The following is a 27,389-nucleotide window of genomic DNA, read 5'->3' as shown; positions in this document are numbered from 1 at the left end:
TTTAGGCTGCCTCCGTTCCTGAGAGCATGTTCAATTCTATCCATATTATACTTCCTTATGTCAGCTGTCTTACGCTTGTTGATTGACTTGGAAAGTTCTGCCAGTTCTATTCTACCTGTAGGGTTAAAGGCTTTCTTACATTGGTGTTTTTTGATCAGATCTTTCGTCTCCTGCGATAGCTTACTGGCATCCTGTCTAACGGAGTTACCACCAGCTTCTATTGCACCCTCCTTAATGATACCCATAAGATCGTCATTCATATCTTCAACACTAAGATCCTCTTCCTGAGTTAAAGCCGAATACCTATTCTGTAGCTTGATCTGGAATTCCTCTATTTTTCCTCTTACCGCTAACTCATTGATCGGCTTCTTATGTACCAATTTCTTCCTTTCGCTCCTCAAGTCTAGGCTTATTCGAGTTCTTACCATCCTATGGTCACTGCAGCGCACCTTGCCGAGCACGTCCATATCTTGTATGATGCCAGGGTTAGCGCAGAGTATAAAGTCTATTTAATTTCTAGTCTCGCCATTCGGGCTCCTTCACGTCCACTTTCGGCTATCACGCTTGCGGAAGAAAGTATTCATTATCTTCATATTATTCTGTTCTGCAAACTCTACTAATAACTCTCCCCTGCTATTCCTAGAGCCTATGCCATATTCCTCCACTGACTTGTCTCCAGCCAGCTTCTTGCCTACCCTGGCATTGAAGTCGCCCACAGTATAGTGTATTTTGTTTTGACTTTACCCATCGCCAATTCCACGTCTTCATAGAAGCTTTCGACTTCCTGGTCATCATGACTGGATGTACCTAGGGGCGTAGACCTGTAGGAGCTTCAATTGGTACCTCTCATTAAGTTTCACAACAAGACCTGCCACCCTCTCTTTAATGCTATAGAATTCCTGTATGTTACCAGCTATATACTTATTAATCAGGAATCCGACTCCTAGTTCTCGTCTCTCCGCTAAGCCCCAGTAGCACAGGACGTGCCCACTTTTTAGCACTGTACATGCTTCTTTCGTCCTCCTAACTTCACTGAACCCTATTATATCCCATTTACTGCCCTCTAATTTCTCTAATAGCATTGCTAGACTCGCCTCACTAGATAACGTTCTACCGTTAAACGTTGCCAGGTTCAGATTCCCATGATGGCCTGTACGGAGCCAGGGATTCTTAGCACCCTCTGCTGCGTCGCAGGTCTGACCGCCACTGTGGTCAGTTGCTTCACAACTGCTGGGGACTGAGGGGTGGTGTTTGATTGTTGTAGTCATTAAGAGGTTGTGGCCAAGTACTGCACCAGGGAGGTCAATCCTGCTCTGGTGAGGGAGTGCATTACCGGTTCTCGTCACCGGGATCAGGCCGCACTCCAGGCCTGTTTATGCAATTTTATCAACACACGGACTTTTTTTTATTCCGGTGGAAAATTGCGCAGCACCAGGTTTCGAACCACAGTGCTCTTGCACGCGAGGCGGATGCTCTACCTCTACGCCATTGCTGACCTTGTTGATAGGCTAGTGTTAATGCTAGTCGAGTTCTTTTTTTCATTGTGAACAAGCAACTAATATTTCATCTTAATGAACTAACACTTATTACCTTATTTAACAATTTGCCAATGCAAAGGTTGTGAAATGACAGTGTAAAATGTGAATGACTGTGAAATGGTTGTAAAGGTCAGGAAATGACTAATAGCCGTGTAATAGCAACCTAGGTCTTGTTTGATACTTCCTTTTCCGGGAGGGGGGGGGGGGCAAAAACAAAATCCACGTGACAATGTGTCCTCGCACCAGTAATGTAAGTGGGCTCAGATGTAAACGTCATCATCAATACATTGTGTATACTACAAATGTGCAAACCTGGGCTACAGTCTTGTAATGGCTGAAAAAGCGGACCGTTACATGATCGTGCTACTTTGCTTCTGATAGGGACCGAAGATATGCACTAAAAACTGCTGATGAAGCTCTAACGCAACGAGAAAAAAGCACCGCTGCTCATTTCCAGTGCCCATATTTGATGTAATCCTTGGTGCGTGTGCAGCAGTTTCTTTTTTAAAAGTTATTATAAAATTTATTTCACGAGCTTCCTTTCTCATTATAAAAAGTCTTAACAAACTAAATTAAAATTAAGCTCAGGGGGTTTTAGTGTACCAAAACCACGATATGATTATGAGGCACGCCATAGTGCGGGACTCCGGGTTAATTTTGACCACCTGAGGCTCTTTACCGTGCACCCAATGCACAGCACACGGGTGTTTTTCACATTTCGGCCCCATCGAAATGTGGCAGTTGCAGCCGGGATTTGATCCTGCAACCTCGGGCTCAGGAGCAAAACACCAAAGCCACTACGCCACCATGGCGGGCTGTTCACGAATGCTAAGTGGTTTTAAATGCTGTTATCGATCATTTGCAAATGTCATCTACAACTTTTTCATTGACATCTTATTGATTAGTTAGATTTATAAATTTTGCTAATTAAACACGTTTCAAAAGAATAAATAGGTGGGCTAGTTGGTAATGCATTGTTTTAAAAACTTAGGGGGCTAAACACACAGGACATAGTGAAGCAACACACACCACATGCGCATGTTGCTGAATGTTACTGTTGCATGAATGAGAAATATTCACAGCGGCCACCATGGACAACACCCATCAAGGTTCAGTGAACACAGTTCACGTAGAGCCCTCGGGTAACTTTTATTTCTTGGCAACTTTCAGTTAAGATAGCAGAATACCGCAGAATAAATGTGAAGTGACGCACTGGTCATTGCATGTTTGCCAGTATTTCACATCGCTTGCCGAGAAAAAGCTTCAAGACATTTTTGAAAATAATAAAGGGCTAAAAATGTTTACTGGCTTTCAAGTCTGTATCGTCGTCTCAATATTTTGAATAAGCTCGATTACTTGGGCTTCTTTGCGGTTCCGCCACAGGCTCCATAAACGCAGTGTACAACGGCAAATGACATTTTGTTTGCCAAACAAAGGTTTATCAAAATTTTTGGACTCGATCTACGCAAATCGCGTCATGGACCTTGTTGTCGCAAACACAAATTCGGAGGTTTGCGGTTTTGCCGAACATCTAATTATGACCACAATTTCAACTAAGGTTGACTAATTATGAAACTTTACATCCTTGGCTTGCTTTTTGCGGTGGCAAGAGCCTGATCTTGTGCGGTGTGGCTGGGCAGAATATAGTACAGCCTGAGTGAAAATTTGAATGACGATTGTGGTTGCGACTGGATATTTGTGACCAAGAAGTTTCATGAAAGCGAGCAGGTCATTTGTTGGTATCATGCACTATCATCCCGGTAACCGGACGTGGTGCATGTGCAAAATAGATCTAGAACGTCACATGCACAGGGTTAATCCATGCAGACGTACCCATAGAATGCAAAACTGAGGGCCAAAATTTATAACGAAACTGATGACATACACCCTGAGCAGACTGTTTGACCCTATTCATTCAGTGTGGCTTTACTTCCTGAATGCCACAGTAAATGAGGGCCAGTTCAACTCATCTTTAGCTGGTCCGCATATGCGCAATACTCTTACTAAACATTCGTAATGCATAGTGTAGGGTAAAATGGTTATAATTTTCTTATGGCCTAGTTACAATTAGGCCACCAAAGACACCCACATTCCGAAGGCGTAACACTGAAACACATTGCTTAGGCTTGGATTGCAGAGATAAGCACTAGCCAAAGCATGTCTATGGCTGTGTGGTTGCCAATGGACATGCACGCCCTGCTAAATTTGGCAACTTCATTCTAAATTAGTGTTTTGGCGCAGGCACCTCCATCCCTGATTGGAGCTTCTCGTGTGCATTTATTTTCTTCAATTATGCTTGCCCTATCCTTCAACACCATTAATACATTTTTGCAAACAAAATATTTTTTTATAGAACTTGACGGAACATTTGTACAATCATAGAACTTGCCAAAAATGTGTTATCTTTACGAACAATTTCAGAGAATTGGCAGGCATGCAATACCACATTGAATGTGAAGACATCTGTCTGTGCTACTGTGCCTGGTCACTAGACGAACACTCAAGAGAAAAACAGGATGAGCTGCATTAGCAAAATTAGGTTGAGCTAAATCAGTAAATTATGCTTCTACAATACCAAAATAGTATTTGTTAACGTGAGAGGAAGCTGAGACAAGCCAGAAGAGACAAGAATGAAAGACGGGTGACAACGCCAGATGGAAGTTCTCGCACTGGCTCGCACCCACATCAGCGATATTGAGGGCATCTGCTTGGGTTCAGTTTATTCACTGACCAAGACAGGCTATGCTGCACTCTAAAGAAGCAAAAGACAAAGAAATGGCCCGAAAGAAGACGCCAGGGCAGGTATCGTGCCCGATCACCTAATCTTATGAGTTGCCTTCTTCTGCGCCATTTCTACTAAGACGAACCTGCACCAAATGGACCAACAAGTCCTACTGAAGACAGTGAAATTGGCAAGGTCTAAAAATTTTCAATGCACGCCAGAACAGCCCAAATACAAGAAAGCACTTCAGTAATCCCCAATGTCGAAGTGGCATACCGGTGCAGGGGTCCTAGAGCGAAATTCGAACAATACAAGGTTTGTCCTTCAGTTTTGCTTCTGTCAATGAACCCCTCACCTCCAAATAACGAAAAGACAATGTTGAAAGAATGCTGGTCAGCATAAAGTGATTTAGTGTTTCTGTCTTCCCTGTAACACCGCAAAGCCCAAAGGCAATTCCACATTCGTACCAAAAAATTATAATTATTATTTGTGCTATAAACAATTGTTCTCATTATTAATTATTTAATTAGTAATTGGTTTTTGAATTATTCTCAACTGAAACTTCGCTCTAACGTATCAAAAATGCTACTATGGGCTTTGCATTAAGCTTCTAGTGCCCAAATCAGAATTTTCGGGTAACGAACTCGGCATATCAATAATGATACACTGTGCTTTGTATGCATTGTGGTTTGATACATTGTGCTGACCAGATGACACCCTTCCAGTCCTATGCGTTAATTGTGAGTGTCTGCTTCGCATTCTTGAATTCCTAAAGTAGAAGTGTGCAGTTTCTTCCAAGGGGACACTAAAGTAAGATATTAGGTCAAGCTAGATCGATAGATTGTCTAAAATCCTATTTTCATTTTGTTTAAGCAAATATGTAACCATAATGCGTAGAAAATTGCAGACGAATGTCCTGCTGCTGCTTCTCAATTTTAATTGCCTGTGCCAGAACCAATTGACGTAATTTCCACGTGAGCTCCCTCTATGCTGCTCTCTCAATCAGCCAGTGCGTGCTGACATTACATGAGAGCTACCACAGTGACATGTGTACTTGTCTGTTTGACACTATCATAGTGCTTTGAGTGTAACTTGTTGTTGTGGGCACAGGTTAGTTAGTTGTTTTTCAGAGTTTTGCTGCTGTGTTTCTTCACTGTCACCACTACGTGACCATGGTCCATAACAGGTGGCGCCACTCCAATTTTTCATTTTTGCGATTAAAAATTTTCCTCTCACTACCAATGAGAAATTTGTTATTATGAAAGCCTACTCCTTCAATCCAGTGGGACTTAATATTTTATTTAGTGTCCCTTTAACTAGTGAACAATAGGGGGCAAACAATTTCTTGCCTGGTCAAAGCTGTCCAGGGATGGTGGGCACAGCATGTTATGAAAGCAGCAGTGCAGCAGAATGGCCAGGGATCGCACAGTATTTTTCGAGATGACATTTGACCTCTTGCCATCTCTGGTCTTGACAGTGTCACGGGCCGCAGTGGCACCATCGCCGTTTGATGACACGAATGCCACCAAAAGCTGGGCCAAAAAGGAGACGTACGGCATCCAGCGGACTGCCACGTCCGTCGATCGCTCGAGTGGGGCCATCAGCTCCTGTCGCTTCGCGTACAACTCGCGGCATCCGCTCAACAGGCCTTCCAGGAATGCGCTGTCACTCACCTTGTGATGAAGATATCAAAAGCAGATTAATTTTTTCTCACGAGTAAAGTTATCGCTATTAGTGCAAAAAATATTTGAAGACACACAGGGGAAAAAAATTAGGGCAAATGCATGACAGACCAACTAGCCAGGCCGTCAGTCCTTTTACTGTATTTTAGCACAGATGCCTGCACGCCTTGCATAGGCTACCGATGCTGTTACAGTTGTGCGCAATTTTGAGAAAATGCAGGCAAGAAGTACTTTTAAGTAATCTGCTTCTGTAGGACAAGAATGTGGCACCTGCATCATGCAGGACTGCATGCATTTATTTCATGCCACCATTGGCTTACTTATTACTCCATATGTTTTGCAGCAAATCAACCAAATAAAAAATATGTAGCAACTAAGTGTAATAAACAATGCTGAATGTGACAGAAACATTTTACTGAGAATGCTCAGTTACTAGTACGATTATACTCAGAGATACAGTATTAGAGTGATGAAGTCGAGGCCTAGCTGGTGATCTTTACAGATGGTGATCGGTGGGCCTGCATCAGTGCAGTATCCTGCAGGTGTCCCATTCGGATCACGCTGCTGTAATGTTGAAAGGATATCGCAGCTCGACATAAGCGAGCTCTTATAGATGTTCATTTTAGGGATGCAGGAGTTCCATAGAACATATAATGGATCTTTCCTGTTCACACTATGATGAGTTGCATACCTGCAACTGCCACAGCGAACGCACTATTGGATACAAATAAAATGGCAACAGCAGAGCGTGTGGCTGAGGCATGACTGAAAGCACAGTGTGCGGCGCCTGACAGCACCACTGTACATACACATGCATGCCCAGCATAACACAAATATCCATTGGAATTACCACAAAAGACCAAATATCCAAGGCATTTAACGACGTCTAGTTCACATTTATAATATGTTCCACTAGTACATGGCAGCTAAGGGTCATCCAAAGGACGTCGAATGTCTTTGCGATTTGGACATCTCTTGCACATCCAAAGCTTCCATGCATTGATAGTACACAGTGTGTTGTGTCTAGATGCACACACCATTCGACAAAGATACAGCCAAATTGTCTCTAATGCCTAACAATAAGATGCTGGGAGAGGAAAAATCATGCTGTTGTCTGTTCCAGCACTGTGGTGGGGCATTTACTTTGTTTTTTCTCATCATGTGCATGTTGGAGACCCTACAAGAGGAAGAATTGGTTCCTGAATGGCATAATATCCTCCTCTTCATTTTGGAAAGATTCAAGCTAAAGTATTGAAGCCCAGAATTTCAGTTAATTGTAACGTGGTTATGAGTAGCAATTTTGCATGTTTTTCATGAACTCTGCATGCACTGCTGGATACCACGCGTGAAAAGCCAAAACTTTTGGTTGAGGTTACGTCACTTTTTTTCATACATAAACCCTTTCTTCTTCAGTTATACCTATTGTATGGTGGTAAAAATATGTAATCATTAATTTTCTGATATATTTGGACAGATTATAAAGAAAAACTAACTTGAACTCACAATATCTTTCACTTCACATCACGGATATCACCACGGATATCAAATCAGCACACAGACACGAGTGCAGGATAATTTACTGCACTCAAGCAGCATGAAGTGTCCTTCATTGGTGTATCTTTATGACTTTTCTTCAGTTGACCATGGCCCAGGTACGTATATGCTAGGCAGAACTGTACAGTTGCGTACTCAAAATTTAGAGCTGTCCTTCTGACTACTATTTGTGGTCCATTTGTTCGCCTTGTGGAGCGCTTATAGAAATGTCCTGTGGGCAACGTTTTGGTAGTTCATTTTCAGACATGTTTGTATCGCTTGGTTTCTAGCACTCCTCTTCAAGTGTCAGAGATAGTTCTCGTTTGCAGTGCTTATGTCTAAGTCTCTGGCAGCATCATGTTTTTGGCACTTTCGTGGTGCGAGAAGCTGCCTAAGCAAGTTGCTTATTAAGATGAGCATGCCATCTCGGGATTCTGCTTGTGTGGATCTTCTTTTAGTATATAGTTTTAAAGATAGCTAAAAAGTGCTGTCTTTCTATTCAAGAGAATTCAACAGATTCAAGGAATCTCGTGGCCCCAGATGCAGGTGCTGGCATGCAAGCCATACCCTTTTGGTCATTCATTAGTACATGGTATTACTACCTCCTACTAAATAGTTTCAGTGTATTAAAGGTAATTCTGGCATTGTGACTGCTGCTCATTTTGTGAGTGTTAACCCCCTTTTCTCATTATGTTTGTTTTATTGAAGTTGAATTTTCAAGAATTTGTTTTGAAGTTCTTTGTTTTTTCCCACGTTTAACCTGTTTTATACAGCTAGAACTTGCAGTGAATATTTTCATACATGTGCCTGGCTGGGTGCCAATCATTTTTGCAATAAAGCTTGATCAATTGCATAAATAAAATAAAGTAACGTTGATATGACATTGTGAGACTCACTTGTGTGCTTTACGTAGTGCTTACTGAACTTGCCTTTTTCTTGTAGCCATTGCAGGATTTGTAGTAATTCATAATGATCAAAATACAGATCTACAATGTTGCGAGTTATTTTCACATTTGGGTGAGCGCTAAGACTATATATAAAATTTGACAGTCACTTTAGCACACGCTAAAAGAGGACGAAGGCGAAAGCCTAGGCACTCAAGACATTCATTAAATTCCCTGTCATTCTCATTCGAATGCATTTTCTATTGTTTTCTCCCACCAAAGGTGGTGGGCTTGAGTGCCTAACTTAACTTTGTCCTAATTAACACAAACATTCGTGGGTTCAACCTCCACCAAAGGTTGAAGGTTCATAATCAATGCTACCTTAATTAGCAGTGTCACAATTAACTTACCCTAATTAATACCAAAGATCATGGTTCAACTCCCACCAAGGATTGAAGGTTCAAGTGCCATAATTAACTCTACCCTAAATAAAGGTGCCTTAATTTGCCCTAAAAATTAACACCCAATGTCGTGGGTTCAAATGACTTAACACTATCTTAACTAGCTTCACCTTGATTACCACCGAAGGTAGCGGGTTTGACTCTCGACCAGAGTTATACCAGTGTTTAAAGGTGGCAATAGGGAAGTTATTAACAACTACCATCCAATCTCGATTTTGTCTGTATTATCTAAAGGTATGGAAAAAATTATGTATTTTAGAATCTCCACATATCTTACTGGCCACAAATTGCTGCATGACTTCCAACACAGTTTCAGGAAACACAGGTCTACTGAAACAACACTTTTGGCTCAGAAAGAAATAACTGTACAGGCCTTCAGTACCAGACTGTATGTTTTAGGTGCATATATATATATAGACTTCTCGAAGGCTTTCGACACGATAAGTCATTCCATTCTCCTTTCTAAGCTTAAACAATATGGAATATGTGGAATAGCAAACGATCTACTGAAATCGTACCTTGTCCAAAGAACTCAATATATCGATGTAAGCAATAACAGATCACCCTTACTGTCAATACTTACTGGAGTACTACCTCAAGGCAGCATTTTGGGGCCGCTGCTGTTCACAGTTTATGTAAATGACACTGCATTCTGCTACGAGGATGCCCAATTTATTTCTTGTGCCGATGACACGTCTGTTTTTATGACGGGTATGTCGGCGGCTGATATTGAACGCAAAACCAATTGTGCACTTGCAAAAATAAAACATTGGGCTGATGCCAATATCCTTAAACTCTAGTAAAACAAAAGTTGTCCTACATGCATCTAAGGGCAAAACTATCCCCAGATTACATAATATAAGCATGGGTTAATGATAAAATAGAAGTTGATAATATTAAAATCCTGGGTGTTTTCTTCCCAAGAGATTTAACTAGGAACAAACATGTAGAGTACCTTGACTGTTCTAAAGTTTCTTCAGCAGTTGGTATAATTACTAGACTAAGAAATATACTCCCTGTAAATATTAAAATTTTACTCTGCAGTTCATTGGTGCTTTCCTTGCTTCAGTATTGTCATCTTGTATGGAATACAACAGGTATTACTAACAAGGTTAAAATACATCTACTACAAAAGAAATCTATAAGATGTATTGCAAGTTTACCTTATAATGATCAGACTAAAGAGTTTGTACAATATTATATTTCTCATGTGCATCAATTATATGATAATAGATTATTCCTGTGTTATAAAACATCTATCAAGCACAACAATACATACATAACTGACCTTGTAAACGTACATGCACATAAAAGTATACTCCACACGAGAAACAAAGAATTATGGTTTGTACCAACCCCACGAGCTAACTATTATAAAGAATCTTTATCCAATGCCCTCCAGCATTTAATAAATAAGTTGCATCAAGAATCATTTGACCCATTCTGTTACTCAAACAATGAGATCAGACTTTTCTTATCGACAATGTCTAAATGATAAGTATAAGACGTAACATCTATTATTTGTGATATCATAAACTATATTGTAGTTGAATTTTTATTATTATACTAGCTGTGTTAGGGAAGTTTAATTTTTTTATCGGTATTATGACATGTATTTATGCTTGTATTTTATTGTTATTCCAAAAACAAATATATGTTCTATGCTATGTGCAATGTAATCAGTTGTATATCTTCTATATACGCTGTCATGCCAAAAATAAGGGCGCAGGGACCTCTGTCAAGCTGTACTCATGGCTTTTAGTCCCACCTCCTCCTCTCTCAAAAGGAAATAAAGCTTGATTTGATTTGACCTTCCCCATATTATTTAGAATGGCCGGTTCGTCCATATCTCCATGTGTTGTTGTGGGCTGGAGTGTCTTAATTAACTTTGCATTAACACCAAAAGTCATGTGTTCGACTTCCACCAAAGGTTGAGGGTTTAACACCCCATTTTGGTGCCATAATGCCAGACATTGGATTTTTCTACCCATGAGCCATCTAAGGATTTTGCTGATGATAAAAATACCTCACGAATGTAGCAATTGATATTTTGACATTAGCATGTTTACACATTAACAAAACATTTCAGACAAGGTCACCAGCCCTTTGCCAACAGTAGTGGTATCTGTGGGATTAGCAGGCCTCAGCACAGTACAGGTGGAGGTACAGTGCATGTGGTTGGACACTCATTCTGCATGTGCATGGGCATGTGGTTCTCGTGCAAAGTGCAGCGCTGCTCGCCCTACTAAACGTCATAATATAAACGTCACGTGTATTTCGAGCGAAATTTGTTTTTTCTCATCTCTCCACGGCAGTGCCATTCCCACCTGGCAGTACACTGTTATGGTGGCTAGCACGATTGCTGCATCTGTAGCATAATATAGCTGGCAAACAACCTGTTTCCTAACATGTGTTACTTTGCTTTTGTTACCACCATCAAAGCTGCCAGTATCTAATCATAATTTGAATAGCACCAAAAATGTATTGCACTAAAGGAGCAACAACAGTGCTAGCCACTTTAACGGTAATCGCAGATAGGAATGGTACTGCAATGGTGGAGTGCGAATACAACCTGCACACAAAATACAGGGGCCACAATCGCACTAGGACAAGCAGCCCCGCATTCTGCGTCAAAACCATATGCGCGTGCATGTCCATAATGATGGCTAGCCAACGCCACACACTTTGTTTTCAGTTATGCTTTGGCCATACACTCTTCTGTTCGCATTTCATTTGTATTCGATAGCACACCTGCTGCGGCACTTGCAGGTATACAGCTCATTATAGCGTGAACAGGAAAGATCCATTAGATGTTCTATGGTCCTCCTTCATCCCTAAAAGGAACATCTATTACAGGTCACTTATGTTCAGCTGTGAGATTTTTTTCAATGTGACAGCAACGTGATCAGGATGGGACTTAGGTTATCCATAGTATGTATTTGTAATGTTCTTTGGAGAAATATATATCTATAGAGTGTGTGCAATGTCTAAAATATGATGTTCTATGGACAGCTATGGGACATAAATGGTTCACTGGGTGTGGTTTCGATGTGCAGTGCGAGGCTGCTGTTCCTACTCCGATTACGTCCCCTGTAGTTTGTTTGAAGCTTCTCTTCTCATCCCACCACTGCAGTACCATTCCTACCTGCGATTACTGTTAAGGTAGCTAGCAGTGTTCCTACTCCTCCAGTGTAACACAGTTTTAGGCTATTCAAATTATGACTAGACAATGGCAGATTTGATGGTGGAAACAAAAGCAAAGCATGGGAAACTAGGTGCGTGCCAGCTATATCATGCTACAGATGCAGCGATGGTGCTAGTCACTGTAACAGTGTACTGCCAGGTGGAAATGGCACTGCCACAGCGGGATGAGAAAATAACTTAGACAAAATACAGGGGACGTTTACTGCAGTAGGGCGAGCAGCACTGCACGATCTGCGCAAGACCCACATGCCCACTCATGTGCACAATGACTGGCGAATGGCATGCACTGTGTCTTTAGTTATGTTTTCGCCACACGCTCCGCTGTTCACATTCGGCCTCGATGGTACATCTGCTGAGGCACATTATTGTCACAGTCACCACTGTTGTAAGCAGTAGCTGGCGAGCTTGTTTCAAATATTTTGTTAATGTGCAAACATGTAAATGTCAAAATATAAATTGAAACACTCATGAGGTATCTTTCTTATTATATATAGTTATAGCGCTCATCAAAATGTGAAAAATGGGCTCACAAAATCGTAGATCTGTATTTTGATCATTGTAAATCATTACAAATCAAGCAATGGCAACATGATAAGAGCGAGTTCAGTGAGCACTAGGTAAAGCACACAAGTGAGACTCGCAATGTCACATCGATGCTACGTTTTATTTACACAATTGATAAAGCTTAATTACAAAAATGATTGGCACCCAGCCAGGCACATGTATGAAAATATTCATTGCAAGTTCTAACTGTATACAAACAGGTTGAAACATAGATGTAAAAATACTAGGCAACTTCTATAAAAAAAAATTCTTGAAAATTCAACTTCAATAAAACAAAAATAATGGGAAAAGTGGGTTAACACTCACAAAATGAGTAGCAGTCACAATGCCACAATTACATTTAATACACATTGAAACTATTTAGTAGGAAGTAGTAATACCATGTGCTAATGAATGACCAAAAGGGTATGGCCTGCATGCCAGCACCTGCTTCTGGTGCAATGAGATTCAAGATAGAAAGCCAGTACTTCCTAGCTAAATTTGAAAAATATATATACTAAAAGAAAATACATGCAAGCAGAATCCCAAGATGGAATTTTCATCTTGACAGGCAACTTGCTGATGCAGCTTGTCACACCAGAATGCTCTAAACACATAATGCTGCCTTGCAAAAAAAAAAAAAAAAAAAAAGGAAAGAGCGAGGGAGAAACACTTTTGATACTGGAAAAGGAGCTCCAGAAACCAAGCGATACAAATATGTCTTAAAATAACCCACAAAACCATTTCCCTCAGGAAATTTCTATAAGCACTCTGCAAGGTGAACGAACACCACAAAACACAGTCAGAAGCCCAGCTCTAAATTTCAGTATGCAACTGCACAAGTCTGCTTAGTATATACATAGTTGGGCCATAGTCTACCAAACAAAAGTCAAAAAGACACACAGATGAAGCACACTTCACGCTGCTCGTGCGTGGAAAACTACCTTGCACTTGTGTTGTACATGGTGCCAAGGCGCGCGCTGCATTGATATCAGTGGCGATGTGAAGATATTGCGAGTTCATGCTTCTTTTTTCATTACATACTATGTCGGCAAGTTAAACATTACATATTTTTTACAGTGTACTAATATATATATATATATATATATATATATATATATATATATATATATATATAAGTGAAAAAGATAGTGTTTGTGTGCGAGAAATAAATTATGTAACCGAAACCGAAAGTTTTGGCTTCCGAGGTGCAGTGTCCAGAAGTGTGTGCAGAGGTTGTGCAAAATTGCCACTCATAACCATATTGCAAAAAATGAATGCAGTGAGTGAAATTCTGGGCTTTAATATTTCCCGCTGTATCTTTTCAAAATGAACAGATTGATAATTTGCAATTCAGGAACACATTCTCCCTCTTGTAGGATCTCAAACATGGGCATGATGGGGAAAGAAATTCACTAATTACGTTACTCCCTAATGTAAAATTTGAGTGCAGCTCTATACGTGTTTTCGTTTTGCAACATATTGAGGCAAAGAATTTGACAGAGACATGCAGCAGAGTCGGCGATAGTGGAAAATCTTATCTGCGGATCAAGTGCATCGGCTTTTATTTATGACTCAATGAATGTTCCAGCGTAATCACTGGTGCCCGCACGGCTACCAAAAAGTACTGCGCAATTGATGTCGTGCACAGAATCAGATTACAAAAAGCTTTGGTGACAACGACCAAAGGATAGAACAACAGTCGAACCCACTTATAACGATACCAGTTTTAACAATATGTTGGTTATAACAATGAGAAGCTGCTGCACCCTCAACTTTTGCATGTCTTCCATGGTGAAATAACCTGCTTACTACAGTGCCCCAATGTGGCATTATCGGTTATAACAATGAAGTCTGGCTGCTGAGTGTCTGAGCCGAAAGGTAGTGAAATGCGAAATCCTTGAACAGAAAAAAGGAAAATGAGAAATTCAAGCTGCTGCACGATGGACCGCTGCTACAACAGCCGTCGCGCGCTCATTTTCCAGCCATCTTTGTGTGGCTCTCTCTCGTCATCCTTCCACCCCTCCGAACACAAATGGGCTGCGCCCATAGCTCTACGCCGCCCCACCTTCCGAAACACAAATGGGCCATGCCAACTGCACCGCAAGCAGATTGCTCGCATGTTGCTCACTGGCTTGTCATTCATCCTGTACTCCCTGCTCCATCTGTCTGCTGGCGCTGAGCCATGCTCCTGCAAGGGTTGCAGAAGACAGTGCTAGCCTTTCCTCCTTCTCTCAAGAACCACTTCTCCCCTCACTCAGCGCAGTTCTGCGAGCAGCTTAATCGCTTGCGTTCGCATTAGTTGGTTGCGTCAAAGTCATTCCAGGCCACGTGGTTTCTCAGTGTCGCTTGACCCGCCGCTGAAACAGAAGATGGCAGATACACCCGCTGAGCATCGGCAATGCACGATGTTGCCGGTGAAAAGAAAGGGTGCAGCTATAGATTTGGAAACTAAGTGCTTCAAACCGATGAAACGATCATCGCGAACATGCTTACATCAGATAGCGACGGCGATGACAGCAGCGATGATGTGGTAGGGCAGGCTGCCTCAACATTGTCCTCACAGGCAAGGAACCTTTCCGCTGCACTATGTGGAGCACTTGGATGCCTTGGAGAAGGATGGCGGCAAGCTTCGCGTACAGCGTGCAAGGCTGACGGACATAGGCCTTTCTCGTACAAGCCAGTGAGAAGTACGTGGCGAGATGCTTGTGGCGATCTCTCCTTACCATTTATTCTGAATTTCTCAAGATGACAGGCTGCCGCGGCAGCCTTCTCGCAATTTTTAAAAGACCCCTTTCAGGGCTACCAAAGCGATGCCTCGGCGGTGCTCGCATATCGCTTGCTACCCGTGACACCTCTTTGCAGTTGTTATAGCAGTGCCATTGCTATTGTTTAACGCCGACAGCCGCGGCTTGTTATACGCGATTGGAGCGCCCAGGAAGCAGTTAAATGAGTAAACACATTCAGTAGCCAGATGGAGGAAATGGACGGAAGATGGGGAGGGGCAATGGCCTCCCCGCCATTATAGCTCTCTCACATCAGCTCTGCCATCCCCCTATTTTGATTTTTTCGTGCAACCTGGCTATAACAATTATCAGTTACAACAATAGAATTTTCGTGGTACTTGAATATTGTTATAAGTGGGCTCGACTGTATCGATAACAGTCGAGAAACTTCTGATACATGCAAGCATGAAGTACGACGAGGGATAATGTTTACATTTGATAGCTGGTGAAATGCAGTGACCGAAGAAGGACAAAGAACTCATCAGTGAACAGACGACAGTGCACTACTCTGGCACCATCTTGCAGTAGTTGTCACCGCAGACATTACGACTGTGCGGCGCTACGCTTTTCTTCTGACGCTACTGCCATACCCTGCTCCCCCCCCTTTCCTTCTCGAGCCATCTTTGCTTTCTCCGCTTTTTTCAGCCCCCGATGCGCTCTTTCATCCGCTGTCCTTATTCACATAGTTACGCTGGGAACGCTGACGCTTGACACAGAAATGGCCGCCTAAGAGCTGCCCTCCAAAAGAAAGTCAATGCCCCATGCTGGAACAGGCAAAAGCACAATTTTTCCTCTCAAGCATCTCATTGTGTGGCATTACAGACAATTTACTTGCATCTGTGCAGCATGGTGTGTGCATCTAGTCACAATGTACAATCAATGCAAATACACTTTGGATGTGCAAGAGATGCCCAAATCACAAAGAAATTCGACGTCCTTTGGATGACCATTGACTGCCATGTACTAGTGGAACATATTATAGATGTGAACTAGACGTCGTTAAACTTGTCTTGGTTATTTGCTTTTTTGTAGTACGTCCAATGGATATTTGTGCATTGCTGGGACACATGTGAAACGAAAAAACTGTCACATATTAGACAACTGTTGAACCAAGTTTGTATAAAATTTGCTACATTTAAGAGAGAAAGCTGAATTTTACCAACTGCAGAAAGCAGAAATGCAATTTATGGCCTTACTGTTTCTACAAAAATTACCAAACATCAGTAAGTTTAAGAAAACAAAGGACAAAGCTTGTTTAAAAGTTCACGACTTTTCACCCAAAACAGATATAGCAGTTTTGCAAGTTGCCCCTTTTAAAGGGACCATAAAGAGAAACACTTAAGTCAGATTAGACTCAAAGAATTTTTTCGAAGTTCTGTAGCTTCATTAATATTGCACAGGGAGGCTGATTATTAGACAATAAAATGAAAGGCAATGTTTCACTTTTCTGAATTTTAAATTGAAATCCCAGCACCAACATGTCATTGTGATATCACAGATTTCGAAGGGCCTCATAATATTTGGGTCATGACGACTCAGTAAAGGTTCTCGAGACTTGCCATGTTCAGTCTTTCTATCCTTTACAGTTTGGTGCAATCCCATCTCCACCGATAAAAAAAAAATCGGCTAGGCCCAAGCAGCCGCTGTCAAAATGTGTGACGTCACGGCAAGCTGTTGTGGGAACTCCAAGGTGGCGGTGCTACCCGTCCTTGGTTCTTGCATCTTTTCTGGCATGGCAAGCCCCTTCTTGCAGTGAAGTGTCACTCTCGGTATCACAGAAAGGCAATTTACTAAAACAGCTCAAATTGCTTTCTCTCTCTTTAGTGTCTCTTCAAAGCATTTGAAGAGAACAGCATTTCATTCCTATAAACGGGTTTTAAGAGACAACATTTGACCTGCATGCTCACATCACCTAGCAAGAGATTCAACCTCTTTATCGCTCAAAAACATAGGGCTGCTGATGCACTCTGACCCAAGCCTTAAAATCAAACAGGCTTCAACAATTCCTTATACAGTAAAACCTCAATAATTCAACCTTGGTTTATTTGAAAATTCAGTTAATTCATGGAACTTGTGCAGCCCCATAATTTAGTATGCAAATTATACTGGATAATTTGAAAAGCCTGCACACATCCATCGAGATAATTCATAGTTTCCTGTAGTGGCCTCCAAGGACATGCTGTGAAGTGCTTCTGGCTTCGCATATCCCAGAAATGGTGTTAGAACTATAGCAGCCATGACATGTCTCGGTCTTCTGCAATTGCTTCGATTCATTCTCTCTGGCCCTTACAGAACATAGATGCATGGCCTTGGAGATTGACTCTGAGAGAGCCGTCGCAGGGGCTGCGATTTCGACACCACTGATTGAGTGAGCACTAGATTCCGTGATGCGGGTGCTGATAACCCGTACAGCTGTGCAAAGTGCCTACATTGTGCAGGGGTGCATGTTAACTTTATGTTAATTACGTTAATCCATATTAGCTTTCAGTGCAGAATTACATAGAACACAGGAACAGAAAAATAATTAAATGGAAAAGCATAGGCAGAGCACTGTTGAAGTTTTTCTCTTCTTGTAGTTCCTAGTTTTTGGCGTAATTATGCAATGAAAGCTACCGTGGATTGTGCTCACCGATAACATCAAAAACCCTTTCATGCCTAGCAAAAAGGGCAATTGAGGGCTTTCCCCATTCCCTCATTTAATAATAGATAGACTTCGTAAAGTTGATGTACATTCATACTTGAAAAGCAACTGCCTTATTTCTTTGTCCTTTTCTGTGTTAGCACTGTTCTTTATCCCCCATTTAGGCTCACGACAGAGCCCAGATTGCTGCCACAAAAGGTAAGCGAGGTGGTTACCAAAGCAAACTTGTAGCAAAAGTCGGCTGCTGGTTCAGCGTGCTCGGTGGTTAAAGCTGCCGTGTGACAGACGAGCCGTGCAAGATGCACAAGCTGCTGTGAGCTGAGCGAAGCAGGGTCTGTGCAAGGGGAAGGAAAAAAAGTCTCATATCAAGACAGTGCAAGCTTCTTTCGTTCAGTCATGCAAGACAATGCAAATCTAGTTTTTTCCATAGAGCTGAGTGAGCTCAGCAATGCGTGGAATTCGCTCTCAAATGTTGCTGCAAACCAACCACATCAGTTGACAAATTTACAAACGCACAACATTAATGATGTTCTTGTATTTGACAACTAGATACGAAATGACATTAAGAAGTATTTTCTGGTGCACCAGTCATTGGTTTTCTTGGTTTTTGGTAATTTGCTGCTGCTGTCATTATTTTTCACGGTTTTTGTTGTATAAGTGCTCCTCTGTTTCCTTTGTTTTGCTGTCTTTGTTTTTCTGACACATGCATTGTTAGCCAGCTGGACGAGATCGAGAAACCATTTTGAGTTAATACGATTCTTGGTGCTGCTGTCATCTTAGTATGCATGCGTAATTGTTATCCACTCCAGTAAAAGCGCTGTAACAGAGCGAACAGTATTCATAAATAAATAAATTCAGTATGCACACTATACGACATGGAGGCAGGTATACGTATTCAGCAGAGAGAGCAGTGAGCCCTATACGAATGTTACTTAATCAAAATTCTGCTCCAATAGGGTACTTCTTTCCGGCTTGCAGTGATACCTGATGGAGAAACAAGAAAGTAGTGGGGTCATTTTATTCCAGGTGCCACCACATTACAAAGACTCACTGCCCCCAAAATAAAAACATTATTCCAATTCCATGTACCGTAGGAATCAATGATATGGTAAAAAAAAAAAAAAAAAATCACCCCCCAAGCATTCCGTACAGATGGTTAACCAGCGAAGCTCAAACATGCGGCCCCGGTGTTTATCACTGGGTTAAGCCCTACAATGGCTTGGTAGGCTGCCGGATCCTCAGTACACACTTGCTGCTTGCACTCGGCTGTATGAGCCTGTTCTTGTGCCTGGGCTGAAGCATTGGCAGGGTGTAAATGAACTCGTTCTAAGTTCTGCTCACGGTGTTGCTGATCGAAAGCTGCATGCTCCTCAGAAATACATATGATGCACGGCCTACCCATTTTGGAGCCGGAGAGAAACTGCTGCGCACGCACTTGGCTGCAACAGACAGCAACAATGTCACTACTGGCGCAGCCAACTGCATATCTTTCTATTCGCATGGAATTGCACAGGAGGAGTTTTCGGTGTACAGGCAACAGATGGTCTTATCGGCTAGCCGTATATATAGCTTTGCTTTAAATATATTAGAGGAGGCTGTCTAGTATTGTTCGGGGTTCTGCAAAGTGTTACCAGATGGCAAAACAGGTACACATTATGAGTACGGTAGCACAAGACAAGATGTGAACAAGGAAGGAATTGGAACAATCATGTTTCCTACCTTTTCGTCATCTTGTCTTGCACTGCCATTCTCTTAATGTTTTGTCATTGCTAGCTAGCCTGACTGCCACTTCTAGGCCAATATGACATGAGCAGTTGTGCATGCAACAAAAATGACAAGATGACAGCCCGAAGATGACAGTGTGGCACTGGCACACGCGTGACGACAATGGTGACAGTGACTGTGATGACACCTCAATGACAACAGTGAGAATGGCAGTGGCATGCTGATGACAATAACATGACGACGAAGACAGTGACAAGACTATGGCATGAAAGTATCCAATCTTAAAGCTATTACACTGGGAATTGAGCCAATACAAGCAGCTACTTGCAAAGCACAGAACTGAGGAAAAGAATGCTTCAGTTCCATAGGTACATCAGTACCCATGGCAACAAATACAGGATGCTGTCGATCTAAACCAATAACGTACATATATTTTCCCAATCAAAATTTCGGTTCTCTTGTATCACATTCTGCATTAATTTTATCCTATTTAAGTTGATGCACTCTATTCATTGTACACTGATGAAGTAATGTTACAACCTGTTCTGTTACTGAAGTAACCACGTACTCCCAAGAAAATCAACCGAGCAAAGAATGTTTATTACGGGTATCGTGTGCAATATATAGCCCACAGCAAGAAAGAGGGGAAGGGACAAATAGAGAGTAAGGGAAGAAAGTGATTACAGCAGAAACAACAGTCTCCTCTTCTTTTATGGAGAGAACCTGTCAGGGGGACGTCTTGAACGGGTTGACCTTCGTAGTTCCAGGGTTGTGATCTCATCCGTCATATTCGCACTAGCGGTCTTGTCGACGGCTCTGTCGCCTCTGGCTGAGAGACGCAGCTGCACTTGCTCCGAGTCCTGCACCACCACACGCGGTTGCACTTGGTCCAAGTGTCGTCGCATTAGTTCGCCCTCCGGTCCCTCGGCAGTCACCATACGAGACCCCTCTGTTGTTCGGACATGTGCTTGAGTCCATGGATCTCCGAGCCAACCGTAGTTTCGCACCCAAATTGGTTTATCCTTCAGCAAGAACTCATTGGCAAAAGGGTAACTGTAACGCTCTGTTTCTGACGGCAACAAGTTATCTAATCGGGAGCGTAGCTCACGCCCCATCAGCAGCATAGCCGGCATTCTTCCGCCCGACAGCGGTGTTTGTCGGTAGTTGTGCAAGATCCTGGTCAGCCGCGTTTGCATTGATCCTTGCCTGTTTTTCTGCAGGCTTTGTTTTATGGTACGCACCACTCATTCCGCCAACCCATTTGATTGAGGGTGATATGGTGCAGTGCGCATGTGCTTTATTCCATTCACCGTAGTGAAAGTCTGGAATTCCCGGCTTGCAAACTGCGGCCCATTATCTGTGACGATTGTGCGTGGCAACCCAAAAGTGCTAAAGAGGGTGCGCGGGGCATCTACGGTCGTCCCAGTTGTGGAAGTTCGCAAAGGCACAGCTTCCATCCACTTACTGTGGGAATCAACCACAATTAACAGCATGTAGCTGTCCACCGGACCCGCAAAATCAATGCGCAGACGAGACCACGGCTGCCTGGTTTCCGGCCACGGGACTGGTACCTGGCGTGGAGGCATCGGTGCAGCTTGAACACATAAGTGGCACGTCTTACCGAGCTGCTCAATCTGTTTATCAATGCCGGGATACCAAAGCAGCGAGCGAGCTAGTCTCTTCATCGCGGTGATTCCTTGATGTGTCTCATGAATCAGCTGCAACACTGCGTTCCTGGCTGCTTTAGGCACAACGACTCGGTGGCCCCAGAACACCAGGCCTTCTCTCACAGTTAGCTCGTCCCTCTGGACTAGGTAAGGCTTCAGAGTGACTTGCTTTGCGTCTAAATGCCAAGGCCAGCCTTCCTGCACCCACTTCCGCACCACAAGTAACTCCTCATCTTCGGCCGTATAGCGGGCCAGTTGTTTGGCTGACAGCATTCTACTGTCCAAACAGGCGGTGAGAAGTACGTACTCACAGTCATCAGCGCCGTCCTCATCTCCGGACACTTCCTTGGAAGGCGCTGCCCGTGGCAAGCGGCTGAGTGCATCAGCCGGAACATTCGCCTTGCCGTCCTTGAACTTGATGATGTAGGAGTAGGTGCTCAACTGGAGGGTCCACCGTTGTATGCGGGCGGCTGCCATGGCTGGAACCGGCTTATCTGGATTGAAAATACTGACTAATGGCTTGTGATCAGTCAGAAGTGTGAATTTCCTACCCAACGAATATGCCCGGAATTTCGCTACTCTAAACACTAATGCCAGGGCTTCCTTTTCAAGCTGCAAATACTTCCGCTCTGCGTCTGTGAGTATGCGGGAGTGGAAGCCAATGGGTTGCCTCATCCCCTCAGCTGTGCCATGAGAAAGGACGGCTTCAATGCCGACTGATGAAGCGTCACATTCTAGTACCAATGGTTTGTCCGGGTCGTAATGGGCAAGAAATTCTGCTTTACTTATCAGTGCTTTGACCTCTTGGAACGCCTGCAGCTGAGCAATGCCCCACTTCCACTCTGTCCTGGCGCGCAATAGTTCATACAGAGGTGCAAGGATCATGGCTGCCTGCGGTAGAAACTTTTGGTATTAGGTGACCAGACCCAAAAATGACCTTAACTCGGGCACTCCCGTGGGTGTGCCGACGTCCAGAATAGCCTCAAGATTTTCCCTTTTGGCATGCACGCCCTTATCGTTGATTTTGTAACCCAAAAAATCAACCTCATTCTCACGAAATCTTGACTTCTCCCGATTCAGCCGCACCTCGAACTCGCAAAACCTTTCCAGAACTCGGTGTAAGGTGGCGGCGTCATTCCGCTTTTCTGGAATGATTACGTTGTCCAAATAGACCTGTACTCCGGGCAGTCCTTGCAAAACTGTTTCCATGCGTTGCTGAAATAGCGCTGGCGCAGAGGCTACTCTGAACGGAAGGCGTGTGAAGCAAAAGAGGCCCTTCTGTGTATTCACCGTCAAGAGCAGTTGTGATTCTTCGTCTAATGCAATTTGATTGTAGGCGTCCCGGAGATCGATAGTTGTAAAAACTTCACCGCCGTTTAAGTTGCCATGATGCCCTCTATGCGCAGGAGAGGATACTGGATCGTATGGCAGGCTTGGTTGACAGTAGTTTTGAAATCGCCGCATAAGCGGATGTTTCCGTTACGTTTTACCACCGCCACCACGGGTGCCGCCCACTCCGAGTGTGCGACCGGGGCAAGAATTCCATTTTCAACTAACCGATCAATTTCGGCCTTCACTTTCGAGCGCAACACGTACGGCACTGGCTGCGCCTTACAGAACCGAGGAACAGCATCATCCTGCAATGGCAAACGGGCGGGCGGTCCCTTTATGAACCCTAACTCGGGTCGAAACACATCGGAAAATTCTTCTAACAAGACTTGAACGCCATTGTCAACTTCACGAATGGCTGCACTCTCACCTTCCTGCGTTGCGCTGAGCACCGGCTCCCCAAGAAGGTCCAGCGCGGTCATGACAGCCCGGCCACACAGGTTCGGCCTGGAACAACTCAGCACCGCTAATGTGGCTTTCGTAGTCTTCAACCCAAGGAAACGTCGAGCTGTAACTGGCCATGCACCGGCAGTAGTCCAAGGAAGCATGACAACTTGAGCGGCGATTCTTGCAGTTTCGGCCAGGCATCTTGATGCTGTACGTCGGTGGGCCAAGTGATGATAGAAACCGAGGACCCTGTGTCCAGCTGCCATCTTGATCGCTATTCCATTCCAAAGTAGAGTGCACATTATTGCCTTTACGGTGTGAATGTTTCCAACGAAATTATCTGCCGTTTCAACGAGGAATAGAGCTTCTGATCCCGGATCGTTGCAGTTTCCTGCTGACGGATGAACGGCATTAATTTGCTGGTGTGGCCACGTGAACGGTTCCCTCGTTCTGCTGTCTGCTTGTCCAGGACACATCTTGCGAACATGACTGCGCTGCTGGCACCGGTAGCACTTTGCTGAGCGGAATCGGCAGGTTCTGGAGTCATGCCGTTTTTCCACACCTGAAGCATGGTGGCCGACTTTCACGTCGTGCGTACATGTTTTTTAACATGTGTACGCCTTCGTCTTCAGGCGCAGTCTTTAACGTCTTCACGTTTTCTTCCGCCATTTCCACTGCTAAGGCGATTTCCTCTGCTTCGCTTCATGTTATGGATGCCTTCGAAAGCAGTTGACGCCGTACCGGGTTGTCTTGTAAGCCACAAACTATACAGTCCCGGAGCATCCTGTCAAGTGAAGTGCCGAAGTTGCAGGTATCCACCAATTGCCGAATGGCTACAAGAAAATCTCTGACTGGCTCTCCTGGCATCTAGTTGCGTGAGAAAAATTAGTAGGATTGGGCTATTTCATTCGGGCTGGGCGAAAAATGCTTCTGCAGTATGTCGAGTGCTTCATTGTACGACAGCTTGTTCACCTTTGTTGGCGTGCAGCGTCCACTAACGACGGCCACCGTGTGATTGGCCACCGTGTGCCACCGTGTGCCCGTGTGCCCTGCTACGGCCACCGTGTGCCCTGCTACGAGCAATGCTCGCTTCTTCTTTTCTCCCGTGATGCCGTTGCCTTCGAAGAAAGCATCTAGCCGCACTAGATATGCCGGTCAGTGGTCCATAGCTTCCTCGAACTGCGGTGGGCTTGTGTATCCGGCCATGGCTACCGGGGTGTTGCTGGCGGACGGCAGGCTCGTCCCATCTTCGTCACCACTGAAGTAACCACGTACTCCCAAGATGATCAACCAAGCAACGAATGTTTATTACGGGTATCGCATGCAATATATAGCACGCCGCAAGAAAGAGGGGAAGGGACATATAGAGAGTAAGGGAAGAAAGTGATTACAGCAGGTGCGCCCAGCTTCATAGGCACGTGCGGTGCCAGGACGATACAACAGTTACAACCTGGACTGACTCCACAGTAGTTTACTGGGTAAACTAAACTGCGTGACCTGTGGTTCAACTGTGTGACTCGGTAAGCTGCCAGAATTTATAGGAATATTGTTTCCTTTGAAAGAGACTCGGAAGGGTAAGCAAGCAAGAATGTAGCTCTTTTATTCAGGTCTTTATTGAAAAACAAGAGATTTTGGTCGAGTGTGTCTAACCGTCTACATGCGCTACACTGTGTGTTTGCAGGACAGAAGAGGGAACAAAAATAAATGGAGAGATAAAGAAAATAATCAAAATGAAGGGGTGAAAATGTAGACACTGTAGTTACAAGTAATGCAATGTAAAGATGAAGTTTCGTCATCCTAATGGGTAAGAACTACTTCCTAGAGCTTTTAAAGCAAGCCTACGTTACTGTGGAAAGTTTTGCGCATACTGAAACGAAGACAACAAGAAAAGTACACAAAGACCAGCGGAGACTGACAATTGAATTTTTATTCCTAAAAACAACACATATGTACCCTTGAGACCCATCACATGACGATGCTGGACACCCTACTTCAACGCAGCGAACTGCAAGCAAAAGGCTAGTGAGGAAAATAAAATTGGAGGACAAGGGTATGGAAAGAAGCCGAGATAATATAAAAATTTTAGTAATCCCGCATGTGCATGGCTTATCTCATAAACTCAAGAAGGTTGCGGGCGAATATGAGGTGAATGTAGTTTTTTTCGGCAAGAGACAAAGTGGGGGGTGTTTGCCCTGCGACAAACAGTATGTATGATAACAAAGTTAAGTCTTACTAATAAGTGCCAGGTGCGTCATGCGCACCGGTTTTTAGAATGTAAAAGAAATGTAGTATATAAAATTCATTTCAAGTGTGGGCAGCACTATGTCGGTCAGACTGGCCGAAGCATTAATGTAAGGTTAAGAGAGCATTTGGCCAGCTTGAAGGGAAGGCCCTATATGCATTTGGCAATGAACTGTGTGCAACATTCATTGAGCATGTGTAAGCCATTGTTTGACCAAACCACTATTTTGTGTTAGTCCTAATCGGACAACAAGGGAAATTGTAGAAGCTTGGCACATATCCAGACTGCAGGGAGCATGTGTTATCCATCCGTCTGTCGCCTTGTATGATGGTGAAATTAACTTGCTCAAAATTAGACAATAGTGTGTTATGATGCAATTCTGAATGTTATCATGTGGAATGGATGCTCTGTTGCCTATGTATGATGGTCATGTGATGGGTCTGGAGGGTACATGTGTGCTGTTTTTAGGAATAAAAAACTCAGTTGTCTGCGCTGGTCTTTGTGTCCTTTTCTTGTTGTCTTCATTTCAGTGTGGAGAAAACTTTCCACAATGAAGTCAAACTAACTAGCCTGCCTTTCAGTCTTATTGAAGCCTACGTCTTGTAGCTAAAAAGAATTTTCCAGTACTAGCACTGCCTAGAAGGAACAATTGGTGAGAGACCTAAAGTACTGTATTTGCACAAATAAGCTTTTTTTGTTTTTTGAAATTTCCAGCCCCGCAACGCGCCTCGCATTATATTCAGGTTCGTGACATGCATAATTGTAGATATATATTTTTTCTCTTTTGGAGACTCAAATCTCTCCTCCAGTTATATTTGTGGTCAGGCTATTTACATGCAAATACAGTACTTTACAGAGTTAGCGGTGTTTGACAAATTCTGCGCATCTGACTTGCGATTAAACATTTTTTCATCTCTATACAGGCAAAGCATTCTAAGATAATGTCACAACATTGTAGTGATGATGAACCGAAGCACTGACAAAAGTATGAGATAAAGAGATAATTTATTAGGCAAACTTGTGCGCAGAAGGACAAGCAAAACTCAAATCACAATAGCAGCTAGCATGGTCGTCAGTTATAGAACTCAACTGCATGGATCGAGTTTGTCCACTGTGTACACGTTTCAGCGTACCTTCCAGATTCGCTGTTGTCGCTCATGTACACCTGAAAATGTGCAAAACCATGGCTCACGTGCACTCAATCTGATTAGATGTGCCTCGTTCACTAGAATATTGGTGATAAGGTCAAAGTAATTTAGAATATCATAGGTGTATCTTACTTTGAGCAATGATTTGATAACAGCAATACATCAGTGGAAACGAACGCCGACTGAAAGTAAAGCAACGCATGGCAATATGCTCTAGTGTTTCTATAAAACCACAGTAGTCACAATATGCACTGGTAGTTTGCCCAAGGTAGAACAAATACCTGTTTGTAAATGCCATCACTGTTGACCAGAAAAAATTACCTTAGCAGAGTGTGTGTGCAGGCCAGTTGATGATTCATGACTTGGGAAGTTATAGTAAGGAACACACGAGACGAATAAAGGAGCACCATGAAGTGGTACTTACAACTGATGATTTAATGAAATGAACGCCGAGCTTATATAGATCAGACACACATGTGTACCAGAGAAGCAACAAAATAAAGAACAACAAAAAACCAATAAAAGCACATAGCGACTTTTCACAGGGGTGCAATATTAGTGCCAACATAAACGTTGAAGACTGCTGAGGCACCGAACACATGTGTATCACATGGAAAGAAACAAAAGTTCTTTCTAAGAAACAGCAACATACAGTCAGCTGACGCAATCACTAGCCTTAAAGCACCGCATGGCCACTGCCTCTACAATCTCTCTTTCCAGCTGACCATTTTTTCTGCCAATTATCTCATTCTTTGATAACAAAAAGAACAGCCCAATCAGCTACGGCTATGAATAGTCATGTTTGACCCTCCGGCAGCCCCTGGAAATCACTCATGC

At 43.3% G+C, this 27,389-nt stretch overlaps 1 protein-coding gene and 1 pseudogene across 7 annotated transcripts in view; both read right to left on the bottom strand.

The window, feature by feature from the left end:
- The window catches only part of LOC142567959 (uncharacterized), a 176,646-nt gene that overhangs the window by 18,281 nt on the left and 130,976 nt on the right, over positions 1-27,389 (bottom strand). For all 7 annotated transcript variants that reach the window (XM_075678057.1, XM_075678060.1, XM_075678061.1 and 4 more), the window contains 2 exons: positions 18,210-18,328; positions 5,610-5,933 (listed from right to left, as the gene is read on the bottom strand). In XM_075678057.1, coding sequence (XP_075534172.1) covers positions 5,610-5,933; positions 18,210-18,328 — 443 coding nt within the window. The remainder of the gene's footprint in view (positions 1-5,609; positions 5,934-18,209; positions 18,329-27,389) is intronic.
- On the bottom strand, positions 19,339-24,368 carry LOC142567967 (uncharacterized; annotated as a pseudogene).

This window comes from Dermacentor variabilis, unplaced genomic scaffold (genome assembly GCF_050947875.1).
Source record: "Dermacentor variabilis isolate Ectoservices unplaced genomic scaffold, ASM5094787v1 scaffold_15, whole genome shotgun sequence".
Classification (NCBI taxonomy): domain Eukaryota; kingdom Metazoa; phylum Arthropoda; class Arachnida; order Ixodida; family Ixodidae; genus Dermacentor; species Dermacentor variabilis.
This window is presented reverse-complemented; position numbering and strand designations above follow the sequence as displayed.